This window comes from Muscardinus avellanarius (genome assembly GCF_963383645.1).
Source record: "Muscardinus avellanarius genome assembly, chromosome: 1".
Taxonomy (NCBI): Eukaryota; Metazoa; Chordata; class Mammalia; order Rodentia; family Gliridae; genus Muscardinus; species Muscardinus avellanarius.
The window spans coordinates 206,372,605-206,387,317 of record NC_137786.1 but is presented as its reverse complement, the minus strand read 5'-3'; the positions used below and the strand labels follow the sequence as shown (position 1 = coordinate 206,387,317).

Below are 14,713 nucleotides of genomic sequence, written 5' to 3'. Positions count from 1 at the left end.
TCAGACTAGTCTTGAACCTGCAATCCTCCTGTCTCAGCCTCCCAAGTACTGGGACTACAAGTATGCTCCATCATTCCTGGTTAAAAGTATCAGTTTCTATTATATCACTTGGTGCTCCATACTCTTCATCTAATTGAGCAATCTGGACATTCAGTTTGCAACAAAATAAAACTTTTAAGAGATTGATGAAAGTATACCTTTTATAGAATTTTTATTATTAAAAATCATAGATGTTCATTTGTAACAAGAGGTGGTTAGGAGCACAGCCCACAGACTTAGCTTTGCATTTGAATTCTGACTTCCATTTTGTACTGGGGCAAGTTACTTAACTTTTGTAAACCTGACAATTTCTACCTGTAAACTGGTCATAAAAATATAAAGTTTTAATGAGCATGAAATTATGTTTCTTAAGTGCTAAGCATAATTTCATAAATAGCATTTCTTAATATCAGTAATTATTTTGATTTAAAATTTTTTTACTGTTTCCCAAAACTTATGTTGATATTTTCAGACAAAACATGTTTATACACTTGCTCATTTTTATTTTATTGTTATAATAGGTTGAAGAACTTAATGGAGAAATTAAAGAAATTAAAAATGAATTATCATCATTTAGAGAAACTCATACTGAGTTACAAGAGCATTACAAGAAAGCATGCAATCAGAAAAAGTTTGAGGAAGACAAGACATTTCAGGTAAAATTAAAGCATATTGAAGATTACAAACCTTTAAATTAGGACCACTGCTAATTATTTTATCCCTGTTTGATATTTGTAGTTTGTTAACTTTATTTATTCTTGGGGGGCGGGGGTTCTGGGGATGAAATCCAGGGGCATCTACCTCTGAGCTACACCCCCAGCCCTATTTTGTATTTTTATTTTGAAACAGGGTCTCACTAAGTTGCAAAGGGCCTCACTAAGTAGCTGAGGCTGTCTGCAAACCGCCATCCCAGCCTCCCAGATGCTGGGATTACAAGTGTGCGCCACCACACCCAGCTATGTAGTTTCTTAACTTTAAAAAATGAGGATAGGGCCAGGCGTGGTGGCTTATACTTTTAATACCTGCACTTGGGAGACAGAGACAGGAGGTTCGAATCCAGCTATGCTGGCTTAAGAGACCCTGTTTCCAAATAAAAAAGTATAAAATAGGTCTGGGAGTGTAGCCCGGAGGTAGAAGGGTTTCCAGGAACCCCAGTTCCACCAAATAAAATAAAATAAAAATGAGGATAGGCATATGTTCTATAAACATTTTTAGTTAAGGATCAGGTCATTTTTTTATATAAGGTTCAAGTAATTTTTTTGGATATGAATTTCCGGTTGTCTTAGGACACATTTTTGAAAAGACTGTTATTTATACCATTAAGACCTTTATACTTTCTTTGAAAATCATTTGGTCAGAGCCAGGCGTGGTGGCGCATGCCTGTACTCCCAGTATTTGGGAGGCTGAGACAATGCGCCACCATGCCCGGCTGGTACAATTGCCTTTTGTACAATGATCTCATTTTTCAATTAATTTACTATTATAGTAGTTTGGTATGGTATGTACTTCTTTTTCTCAATCACATTAGCTCGGATCCTCTTGTATGATGTTGAGTAAAAGTTGTAAGGACAAGTATACTTGATTTGTATCTTGGAGGCTATTTAGTCTTTCATCATTTTGTTTATGTTAGCTCTTGGTTTTCTTTTTATATTCTATACCAGGTTGAGAAAATTTCCATCTAGTTCTGGTTTGCTGAACTTTTATCATGAATGAATTTTTACCATGAATGTGAAATTTTGTTAAATGCTTTTTCTATGCTTATTGAAATGATCAGATTTTTAAAATTTAATTGCTATTGATTTTCAAATGTCAATCTTGCATTCATGCGATAAACTTCAATTGTTCATAACGAATTACCCTTTCTATATAATGGCTAGATTTGACTTACTAATCTTTTATTAAAGATTTAACATTAACAAATATTGGTCTAGAAATTCGTTGTTCTTTGTATTCTTTTTCCATTTTTTGTGTCAGTGGTAATACTGGTCACCTCATAAACTGAGTTGGAATATGTTTCTTCCTCTTATATTCTCTGGAAAAATATAGAACCAGTTTTTTGTTTGTTTTTGGTGGTGATACTGAGAATTGAACCTGGGTGATACTGAGAATTGAACCTGGGGCATTATACCTCTGGGCTATACCCCTAGACCTATTTAAAGATTATTATTGCTGGGTGTGGTGGTGGCGCACGCTTATAATCCCCACACTTGGGAGGCAGAGACAGGAGGATCATGCAGGTTTGAAGCCAGCTGTGCTGGCTTAAGAAACCCTGTTTCCAAACAAAAAAATATAAAATAGGTCTGGGAGTGTAGCCCGGAGGTAGAAGGGTTTCTAGGAACCCCAGTACCACCAAATAAAGAAAGAAAGAATGAGAGAAAGAATGAGAGAAAGAAAGAAAGACCCACCTATCTCAATCTCCCAGGTACTGATATTACAAGAATGCGCCATCATATCTTGTGGTAATTCTTTATTAAGTGTTAGATAGAAGTCAATAATAAAGTTGCCCCAGACCTTTGTGGGAATATTTTAATCAAATTCACTAAGTTATTTATAAGGTTAATTCAAATTAACTTCTTGTTTTGGTGTAAAGAAAAGAATTATCAAAGCAGGCCTATGAAATACAAATTAGATAAAGTGTCTTTTATGTGTACTTCCACACTTATCACTTTGTCATTCTTTATTCTCATGTGTAGACCCATTTTTCTGGCAGCTACAATATTCCTTCATCCTTGAAGAACTTTACCATTTCTTTTTTTATACTTTTTTGTGTTTGGTGCTGGGGATGGAAGTATACCTCGGAGCTACACCCCCAGTCCGATTTTTTATTCTTTATTTTGAAACAATCTCACTAAATTACGGGGGGCCTCACTAAATAACTGAGGCTGGCTGCAAACCTGGATCCTTGTGTCTCAGCCTCCCACATGTTGCGATTATAAGTGTGCACCACTACGCCTGGCTTCTTTTTTATACTCTTTTGATGTATTATAACCTCACATCATAATGTATTTCAAAGTAACATTTCTCTTTGTACATATCTGCTATTGAAAATTTTTCTCAGCTTTTGTTCATATGAAAAAGTGTCTATTTCTCCTTAATTCTAAAGGATATTTTTGTGGAATATAAAATCCTAGGTGGGAAGCCGGACGTGGTGGCGCACGCTTGTAATCCCCATGCCTGGGAGGCAGAGACAGGAGGATGGCACAGGTTCGAAGCCAGCCGTGCGTGCTGGCTTAGGAAACCCTGTTCCCAAATAAAAATGTAAAAATAGGTCTGGGAGTGTAGCCTGGAGGTAGAAGGGCTTCCAGGAACCCCAGTACCACCAAAAAAAAAAAAAAAAAAAAAAAAAAAAAATCAATCCTAGGTGGAAATTTTTTTCTCTCACATTAATTTGAAGATTCCATTACATTATTTTCTTGTGTTACTTTTGGCAAGAGGTTTGGGGCAATTCTTATATTTATATCCACTCTTTATAATGTCTTAATCTCAGGCTTTTTTAGATTATTGTTCATGGCTGTTCTTAAGCAATTTGACTGTTATGTACCTTGATAGGTTTTCTTGGTACATATCTTATTTGGGACTTGTTGAAATTCCTGGAGGTATATATAGTTTTCATCAAATTTTGTATATTTCTGGTCATTATTCAATTATTTTTTCCTGCTCCCCTTCTCCTTCTGTGGGCCTTCAGGTACACCTATGTCAGACTGCTTGATCCTGTCCCAAAGGTTACCGAGACTCTGTTGCACATGTTTTTCAGTCTTGTTTTATTTTCTTCCTTCAATTGGTATTGTTTCTATTGTTATACCCTAAAGTTTACTTCTTCTTTCTAAAAAGTCTTAAGCTGCTAGTAAGCCTGACCAGTACATTTTAATTTCAGGTACTATTTATTTCATCTCCAGAATTTCCACTTGATTCTTTTTTCATATCTTTAACTTTTCTCATTATGCTCTTATTGTTGTATTTACAGTCCTTAAACATTTAGAATACCTGTTTTAAAGTTCCTTTGCTAATTCATAATCTGTCTTTCCTGTGTTTTTATTTTGCTTTATAAAAGGTGATATAATAAGTGATATTTTTCTGCTACTCTACCTTCTGTTGTGTGTGTGTGTGTGTGTGTGTGTGTGTGTGTGTGTGTTTGCTAGGGATTGAACCCAGGTGCATTCTGCTTCTGAGGTATACCCCAGCCCTATTTTTATTTGTATTTTGAAATAGGGTTTTACTAAGTTTCTGAGGCTAGCCTTGAATCTGTGATCCTCTTGTCTCAGCCTCCCAAGCCCTGGGATTACAGGCCTGTGCCACCACACCCAGTTTGTCTGGTAAATTTTTAATTCATTAGAATATTTTGAATGTTACATTGTTAGGTTTGTTGACTTTCAAGGTGGCTGAAATTTGTGAGTTAAGTTACTTGTAGATGAACTTCATGCCTTTGAGACTTATTTTTAAATTTAGGTTGAATATTGCATAGTTCTTAACCCTAGGTGTTCATACCTACCAGGAAGGTGTGATCCCTCTGGAGTTTCTACAGAACACTCCATGTGTTTAGTAAGATCTTTCCATTCTGGTTTGTTGGAGCTCTCTGTGAGAGCACCAGGAATTGTTTAGCTTATACTCCCCTGTACATCTTTATAGACTTTTTACTCTATACATGTCCAGCATAATATTTAATAACAGACCAAATATACACCATTTGTAGAGCTCTTCTTCAGTATAAGCCCCATATATGATGTCTCTTTCTTTCAAATTACAGACACCTCAGTCCCTCAGGTTGGAGTCCAACATCCAAAAACTTAGCGAGACCCTGTTTCAAAAATAAAAAATAAGCTGGGTGTGGTGGTGCATGCTTGTAATGCCAGCATTCAGAAGGCTGAGACAGGAGGGTCGCAGTTCAAGGACAACTTCAGCTATTTAGTGAGGCCCTTTGCAACTCAGTGAGACCCTGTTTCAAAATAAAGAATAAAAAATAGGGCTGGGGTTGTAGCTTGGAGGTAGAATACCCCTGGGTTCCATCCTCAGTACCACAAAACAAGCAAACAAACAAACAGTTGGGAATTAGATGAGAAGTAGAATACTTCTGGGTTAAATCACAGTACCAAAAAACCATCCAACCAACTAAACAAACAAAACAGCCGGGCATGGTAGCGCAGGCTTGTAATCCCAGCACTTGGGATTACAAGTGTCAGCTACTTAGTGAGGCCCTTTGCAACTCAGCGAGACCCTGTTTCCAAAAAAAAAAAAAAAAAAGCAAAACCCTTAGTAACTTCTCAGTGTCATCCTGGTAAAGTTGAAACTCCTTAGTGTGTTATATTAGGCTCTAAATGACTCAGAGCCAGTTTACCTCAAGGCTCATTTCTCTCCATTCTTCTCCTCATATCTAAGTTCTAGCCAAACTAAATCACTATTAGATCCATGAACAGTCAATCATCTTTCTTGCTCTCAAGCATCTGTATAATTTGTTCTCCAGGCAGTGCTTCCTTGTTTTGTCTATGACTGTGTCATACTTCAGGTATGTTTAACATCTCATCTTCTCGGAGAGGCCTTTCCTTGGCTCCCCAAAGCAGGGGCAGGATCACAGTGCCTACAATTTCCCTGCCAGGACATTTACTGTGTTCTATTAAGGTTGCTTGTTATTTCTTCTATCTGGATACAAACCTAAGTATTTTTAGGGCAGGGACTGGGTTTTTTTTTCCCCCAACATTGAATCCCATAGCCTAATACAATGTATCAAAAGAAAAAAAAGATAAGGAGTTGATGTGTTTTTTTTTTTAAAGATACATAAAAATGCAACTTAAAACAATTTGCCTATCCTTAGTATCCCCCTCTTCCCACAAAACAAACAACAATGAAAGAATATTTTACTTGCTATATCTACCTTACTTTTAAAAAATAAGAGTGAGCTGAGGCCGGGCTCGGTGGTGCACGCTTGTAATCCCCGTGCTTGGGAGGCGGAGACAGGAGGATCGCGCAGGTTTGAAACCAGCCATGCTGGTTTAGGAGACCTGGTTTCCAAATAAAAATATAAAAATAGGTCTGGGAGTGTAGACCAGAGGTAGAAGGGCTTCCAGGAACCCCAGTACCACCACCACCAAAAAAAAAAAAAAAAAAAAAAGAGTGAGCTGGGCATGGTGGCGCACGTACATTTGTAATCCCAATATTGGGAGGCTGAGACAGGAGGATTGCACAAGTTCGAAGCCAGCCTCAGCTACTTAGTGAGGCTCTCAGCAACTTAGTGAGACCCTGTTTCCAAATAAAATATAAAATAGGTCTGGGAGTGTAGCCCAGAGGTAGAAAGCTCTTGGGTTCCATATCCAGTACCAAAAATAAATAAATAGATTAATTAATTAATTAATGTGGTTCTATTATATATAATGTGTGGCATAATAATATAATGTGCATGTTGAAAACATGTCAAAGTTCCCATTTTATTTAAATGATAAATCTATAGAAAATAAACTACAAGCTATTTTGTTTTGTTTGTTTTGTGGTACTAGAGGTTGAAATCTGGAGGACATTCTACCTCTAAGCTGCATGCTCAGCTCTATTTTTTATTTTTACTTTTGAAACAGGGTCTTGTTTGGTTGATGAGAGTCTCACTACTTGCTGAGGCTGTCCTTTAACCTGTAATACTCCTGCCTCAGACACATTTTGGGATTTACAGGTGTCTACCACCATACCCAGCTGACTTTTTGGTTTTCAAATAGAAATTGTTGAATGGTTAAACTGAAATAGAAATTTCACTTTCATCAGCAAAGTTTGCTCAAGTGTTTTGTATTTTTTAAGACAACCTTTATTGAATTAAAGAAATTTCTTTTATTTTATGCTAGAATGTTCCAGAAGTAAATAATGAAAGCAGTGAAATAACTGGAAAATCAGAAAATGCCATCATACAGAAATATAATCCTGGGCAAGAAGTAAAGGAAGAAAATACTAAGAGTATTTGTTCAGATATTAAATATAGAGAAGAGGAAGAAAAGAAAAAAGAACTTATAGAAGAAAATATAGAAGGTAACCTTAAAATAATATTGATGTTTTCCAGCTTGTATATTGAGATTTTTCCCCACAAATTAAAGGATCTGCTAAAGTACTGTTCATATAATTTTTATATGTCTACAAAAAAGCATCCTTCAAGTTATTCTTTTAACAGTGAATATTTATAGTCAATATTTTTGGGGAGAGGTACATTTTTGTATCTCCTCACTTCCTACTACTAGTTTTTTTGCATTCTGGCTTCTGCTTTCAGTTATACTTTACACACACACACACACACACACACACACACACACACACACACACATTTTATAGTACTGGTGATTGAACCCTGGGTACTTTACCATTGAGCTGTATCCCCAGCACTTTTTTGAGACAAAATATTGCTAAATTGCCCAGGTTGGTCTCAAACTTGGGATCCTCTGGTCTCACCCTCCTGCATACTAGGATTATAGGTTTGTGCCATCCTGCCTTTAGTTCTTTACTTGGGAATGTTCTCTGGGTCAACAATAGCCTTCTAATGGCCAGACTAGAACACTTTTCTTAATTAAAATGATTCTTTAACCATTGAAAATATTTTCTAATTATTCCATATTGAAAGAATTGTCTAAAGATGGCACTATTGAAGGTTTTCAAACTTAGGTTGAACAACCACTTGGTGGAGATATTGTAGAAAGAATAATTGGATTAAACAGGCCTTCAAAACCTGAAATTTGTATTCTAGATGATTTCAACTATACTTAAGATTTGATATCTATAGTTAAAGATAGATAAAATTAATGCCTCGGTTAAGTAGATCTTCTATGCATTTACCCAAAAGTATTCCAGAATTTAAAAAATATATATATATAGGGCAGGAAAAAAGTGGTGACTGTCAGATTTGAAAGCAGCTAGCAACTTTTGAATATTGCTGGACCTGGGCAGTAACAGATATTAGAATGTAACCTGTTGGAATAATTTAATTTTTATCAGCTGTGCTAATATGGAATTGTACTATGTGTCTAAAAGGAGACATTAAAGCCGGGTGTGGTGGTGCATGCTTGTAATCCCAGCATTTGGGAGGCTGAGACAGGAGGATCTCAGTTCATGGACAGCCTCAGCTACCTAGTGAGGTCCTTTGCAACTTAGTGAGAACCTGTTTCAAAAATAAACAATAAAAAAATAGGGCTGAGAATATAATTTGGAGGTAGAATGTCCCTGGGTTCCATCCCTAGTACTTCAGAAAAAAGAAAAATAAAAGGGGACAACAGACCAGAGAAAAACCATTTTGCAATACCCCAGCTTACTACCTCCCTTCGTAAACCAAAGAAACCTTTTGCTGTCATGAAATGAAAATGTAATAGGGTAAAGCTAACTACTTAGCACCTAAATGTTTGCCTGCTATAATTAGGGGAACTCAATGTTTAGGTAAAATTGATGTCATTGATGTTTGTGTAATTATTGGCTAATAAAATATTTAAGGCCAAATATGTTTTTATAAATATAGGTGATACATAAATGTTTTATAAAAGCAGATTCTAGTGTGTAATATAAAATTTTACTGTGTTCTCATTATGACAGATTTACAGTCTTTTGAAAAAAACTCCAAGAATGAAATTGATATTACTGTATCTCAGGATGCAAATCAAAGTGAAATCTCTCTAAGCAAAACCCTTTGCCTAGATAAAAGTGTAATTAATCAAAACCAAACTCTGAATGTAAGTGACTATAAAAAATCATTTACTACAGAAATAAAAGACAAGATGGGCTTGGAAAAAGATAGTGAAGGTACAGAATTTAAATCACCAAATAATCTTTGTGTAGTAGTAGATACATCAATAGAAACAGAAAAGATACACCTAGAAAGAACTGAAGAATTGGGGCTTCACTGTGCAGATGTACATCAGGAAATTGAAAATAACAGATCCTCAGTCAACAGTATCTTAAATGAAATGACTCACAATAGAAACTGCAGTAAAGATGCATCTGAAAATGGGCCACTCAAACAACAATTCACATTGCTTCTGGAAACTCAAGAAAGCTCTACAGAGAAGGAAATTACAAATAGTGACCAAAACAAAGCAGACTTGGATTCATCTCTAGATGTAAAAATGAATCCTGTTCAGTGTAAGAAACATAGTTTACAGGATTCAAGTAATGTTATGTTAGATGATAAACCATGTAAAATAAAACAAACACAACCATTAAATAACAAAAGTGAGTGCAGCATATTACCTTTTAAACAAACTTCAAATTTTCAGCAAGACTGTAACAATACTTCAGAGAAACCTGAACTAACTCTTCCATGTGACATAGTCGTCAACCACCCCGATTCATCTGCTGCTTTTGGTGATAATTTGAAAATACTTAAGGACTCAGATAACAATAGTAATATTAAGCCTATGTTGGTGAAACCCAACTCAAGCTGTGGGGAAAGAAGTGTGTGGAAAAATATGACCATTTCCCATCTTCAAGTTAATGATGAGAATAGTCATGCTTCACAAGCCAAAGATCCGAAAATTCCTCACATGAAAACTTCCACAGAAATGCAGTTTTCCAATAAGAGTTGGACTGATGAGAATCAGATAACTGAAGCCACAGAAAATGACGTCTTTCTTTTTATGAATGTCAGTGAAAGACAGCACACATTGTTAAATAATACAGAGAAAACAGAGTCATTAAATGACATTGTTTTGGGAAAAATCTGCAGTGAGGGTCAGCTGGAAGAATCACATTCATTTCACATAAAGCCATCTGGAGATTTAGTAAACAGAAGTGGAAGGTCATCCTTTGATCTTTCCACTTCAGCTAAAAAAACTGAGAAAACTTCAGTATACATGAATTTGTTAGCCTCTAGTCCTTGGTCAAAAGTAAATCAAACTGAAACAAAAACAGTCAGCACTCCAACGTCTAGCATTACTTCGTTGCTGAAAGAGAGATCAGTAGGTCCTTCAGAAAACAGAAAGATTATTTCAATGGCTCTTTGTGGAAATTTTGGTGCGGAAGATGCCAGAAAGGATATTGGACCAGGTAAGAAAACAGATTATGTTTTAATTCTTAAAATTTGTTTTACTAATGATTATTCTTGATAAAATCTCTAAATAAGAGCCTGGTGTGGTGGCACACGCTTGTAATTCCAGCATTCGGGAGGCTGAGACCAGAGGATCACGGTTTGCAGACAGCCTCAGCTGTTTATTGAGGCCTTCCGCAACTTAGTGAGACCCTGTTTCAAAATAAAGAATAAAAAATAGGGCAGGGGTGTAGCTTGGAAGTTGAATGCCCCTGGGTTCCATCCCCAGACCAGCAAAAAAAAAATCTCTAAATATTTTTCCCCCTAAGCTTAACACACTATATCCATAAGGAGATATGTAAAAGAAAGGCTTTCTTTAAACAGAAGTGGATTTCATTTTTCCTAAAATCTGGGCCAGTATTATCAGTGTATACAGTTATATTTGAAAAACTCTTAAGGAGTCCCCCCATCCCCATCATTATAAGAAAGCAAAAACAGTAAATCTTGGTCATTAATTTTAAATTAGGAATAACTACCTAATTTCTTTTTTTACTGTTTAGAGCAAATTAATTTTAGTAGTTGATAGGTTTTCTGACAATGTGTGTGTTTATTCCTTGTCTTTTTGTATTCTCATCATCCTTAAAAATTCCTTCCCCTGTGGGGCGTGGTGGCGCACACTTGTAACCCTGCCCTTGGGAGGCGGGGACAGGAGGGTCGCGCAGGTTTGAAGCCAGCCTTGCTGGCTTAAGAGACCCTGTTTCCAAAAATATATAAAAAATAGGCCTGGGAGTTTCCAGGAACCCCAGTACCACCTAAATAAATAAATAAATAAATAAATAAATAAATCGAAATGAGCTGGTTTGGATTTAGCTATCGCCAATCAGACATGCTGAGAAGAAATCTTTGTTCTATCCTGAACCATATAATTTTCAAATCCGAAGTAGTAGATGAGGTGGATTTGCACTCAGTATCTGCCTCACCTTCTGTTAGTGTTCTTATCCAAAAGAGGCTGCAAAGCTGACCATGCTTCCTAGAGTCCCTTGAAGCTGAGTGAATTGGTTCCTAGGGCTTCCATAACAGTATTTTGGTATTATTTTCCTCTACATTACTTCCCATTGGTGTTAGTAAACAAAGTATATTTAATCCCCAGATATCTTAAAAAATTTTATCAATGAAATCTGATGTACTTTATTAAGTGTTGCTTTGGGAGCTGGAACAAGTTTTCCATTTTCTTAGAGGCCCTTCTATGTTATAAATCAGTGATGTAAAATAAGATATAAGGAGAAATGTCCTAAATTTTGTAGAAATTTAACTTGTAAAATACCTGTATCAAGCATACTTTAAACCTTTGATACATTTCTTTAAACCATTTTTGTCAGTTTATCAAAACCCCATGACCCATTCTAAATAGCCCTTTGGGCTTGTTCCCTCAACCAGTTTCTTCTAGTTTATAAACCTGTTGTTTAGTTTGTTTAGACATTTCTCATTAATCTGAATTTGCAAAATGGCCATTATATAAATGTGTACATGTGTGAGCAATAGTAACCTGGGGAGTAAGGATAACATTTTACTTATTTTGTTTTAGTAGGTATTTATATCATCATACTCCTTTTAATGTGCAATTAACAGGTTTTAGAATGGGACAATAAAAAAAATTGTTTTCTGAAATGAAAGGCCTAATATAAGAGGAAAGTCTAGGAAAACTGTAAGACCCAAAGTAAAAAGAAAATAGAAATTTGCTGCTTTCAAAATACAAAGGCATAGGATCTGAGAGAAAATTCAGGCACTAAAATGGGTGCCTAGAGAGTAGAACTCAGTTGTTGCCATTTCCTCTCTGTCCATCAGATCCTACCAGGATTAACAGAGTTGCTGACACTTTGAATAACTGGAGTATCCATCCGGATCCCAAGGGAGAGCCCAGAGAAGAGAGGAATGTGACTGCAAAGACTTTTTATGATTCTTCTTTTCCCACAGAACATGTAAGTCAATTAAAAATACTGCCGAGCAGACCTTAGTGAGCTAATTCTACAGATATGTGTAGAACTGTATGCATCTGGATGCTTTAAGACCTAACTGATCTCCAAAATAATATCAAGAGGGCAACATGGCACCATTTTTCACAATTAAGGTTGATAGAAAACAGCAGGAAAAAGTCACAGCATATAAATCAAAGAGATATAATCCAGCCTGTTTGGGAAAGGAGAATATAAGGCACCCTATTATGCACTTCTACTTTTTAGTCACCAAATTTAGAAACAGTGGCATTTGAGCATTCAAAAAATTTTTTTTCGGTACTAGGGATGGAATCCAGGAGCATTCTATCTCCAAGCTACACCCCTAGCTCTGTTTTATTTTGTTTTGAAACACGGTCTAAATTGTGGAGAGCCTAAGTAGCTGAGACTGGCCACAAACCTGCAATCCTCCTGTCTCAGCCTCCCAAGTACTGGGATTATAAGCGTGTGCCACCACGCCCAGCTAAAATTTTAATGATGCCTAAAAGATAACTTGTCTAGTTGTTTTAAAATAATGCCTTTTACCTTTCTCTTTGTGTTTGCGGCACTGGGGATGGAACCCCGGGCATTCTACCTCCAAGCCACTTCCCCAGTCCTATTTTTCAGTCTTTTTGTTTTTTAAAACAGGATCTCACTGAGTTGTGAAGGGCCTCACAAAGAACCAGGATAGCTCAGGTCTCTGCCTCCTGAATGCTGGGATTACAAGCATGCGCCACAACACCTAGCTCATACTTTACCTATTATTTTTGGAAACCGAGATGAGAAAAATTTAAATTATGTCAATTAGAATGCAATGTATGAAAGAATATCCACAGTGTGACAGTTGAGTATGGATGTATTAATCAACGTATTTGTAGATATCATATGGTTCCCAGGAGTCCGTCATAAGAAAAGCAACTAACTATAGCTGCCAGGTCATTTGGTTAAATTAAGTTTTATATCTTGTGCAAAACTTTAGCAAGAAAAATCTGTGCTGTTCAAGTTTTTTTAAAAAGACAAATATAGCCGGGCGTGGTGGCGCACGCTTGTAATCCCCGTGCTTGGGAGGCGGAGACAGGAGGATCGCGCAGGTTCAAAGCCAGCCGCACGCGCTGGCTTAGGAGACCCTGTTTCCAAAAAATGAAAATATAAAAATAGGTCTGGGAGTGTAGCCCGGAGGTAGAAGGGCTTCCAGGAACTCCAGTACCACCAAAAAAATAAATAAATAAATAAAAAGACAAATATAGCCAGGCATGCTGGCACACGCCTGTAATCCCCACGTTTGGGAGGCTGAGACAGGAGGATCGCACAGGTTCGAAGCCAGCCTCAGCTACTGAGTGAGGCTCTCAGCAACTTAGTGAGACCCTGTTTCCAAATAAAATATAAAATAGGTCTGGGAGTATAGCCTGGAGGTAGAAAGCCTCTGGGTTCCACCCTAGTACCACCAAAAAAAAAAAAAAAAAAAAAAAAAAAAAAGACAAATATAACATTTAAAAGGTGACCAAAGGACTAGGTAGGAATAAAAACTGCAGCGACTGATTTTTGAAGTTACTCATTTAAGATTTTAGAAGCACTTTAAACAACTTTATCATGTATAAAGTGAAGATTATAGTACAAAACAAATAATAGCTTTTTAGCAATAAATTTTGTTTTCTACTTTAAACTGGAGGAACCTCAAATGAGAATAGTGTAAGTCTTCCTCTGAGATAAAAAATCAGGATCTAACCCTGTCATGTTTTAGTAACTTTAGCTCAACAGAAACCTAGTTTCAAGTGAATGTCTGCAAGTAATGTGGTTAACTAGAGCATCAGTTAGTTTGGCCCTGGGGAACCTATATTCTGGCTTGAGCCAATTGGATAATCACAGAACTAAAGCAAAAAGGAAGCTTGAGAGCATTAAAGACACTGTTGCTAACTAGATAAAATCTTTAACACCATATGCTTGTTCTAATGGTACAATGGGAAATTCCACACTTCCCATTAAAATCCATTTTATTTTTTTATATGTTTTTTGCGGTACTGGGGATGGAATCCAGGGGCTTTCTAGCTCCGAGCTACATTCATTTTGAAACAGGGTCTCACTGAGTTGCAAAAGGTCTCACTAAGTAGCTGAGGCTGTCTGCAAACCGTGATCGTGTCTCAGCCTCTTAAATGCTGGGATAACAAGCCTGAGCCAGGAAGCCCAGCTTAGTCCTTTTATTTTTGAAACAGGTCTGAGTTGTGAAGTACCTTGCTAAGTAGCTGAGGCTGTCCTTGAAACACATCCTCCAGTCTGTCTCCAGAATGCTGGGATTACAAGTGTGCACCACCAAACCCAGCTAAAGTCCATTTTATAATTAACCTAATAGAGAAATTCTTTGTGATATTGCCTAAGGTACTTCCTAAAATTAATGTTAAGAACTTATAATTTATGGAATTTATAACCTTTCCAAAGGAACATTCCCACAATATCCTATAAGGTATTTTGTTTACAGATGAAAAGTGACAATTTACGTGAAACTATTTTCCAAGATCATTTAGACATAATTTGTGGTGGACCCAGGCTAGATGTCTTGGCCTTTGGTCAAATGCTGTATTACACTTTCCTCAATTTCCATAATTAAAGTTTCTTTTCAAAACACTAGTGCGTGTAAAACAACTCAGTTCGATGGCTGGACATTTTCTAAGTGCTTATTACTAGGTACTAAGCACTATGCTAAAAATCCGTGTCCCAC

At 36.6% G+C, this 14,713-nt stretch overlaps 1 protein-coding gene across 1 annotated transcript in view; it reads left to right on the top strand.

Moving 5' to 3' along the window:
- The window catches only part of CCDC73 (coiled-coil domain containing 73), a gene marked incomplete at both ends in the record, with an annotated part of 157,245 nt that overhangs the window by 138,510 nt on the left and 4,022 nt on the right, over positions 1 to 14,713 (top strand). Inside the window, 4 exons of the mRNA XM_080690577.1 lie at positions 561 to 695; positions 6,858 to 7,038; positions 8,581 to 10,029; positions 11,855 to 11,988. Of these exons, the coding sequence (XP_080546703.1) occupies positions 561 to 695; positions 6,858 to 7,038; positions 8,581 to 10,029; positions 11,855 to 11,988 (1,899 nt within the window). The remainder of the gene's footprint in view (positions 1 to 560; positions 696 to 6,857; positions 7,039 to 8,580; positions 10,030 to 11,854; positions 11,989 to 14,713) is intronic.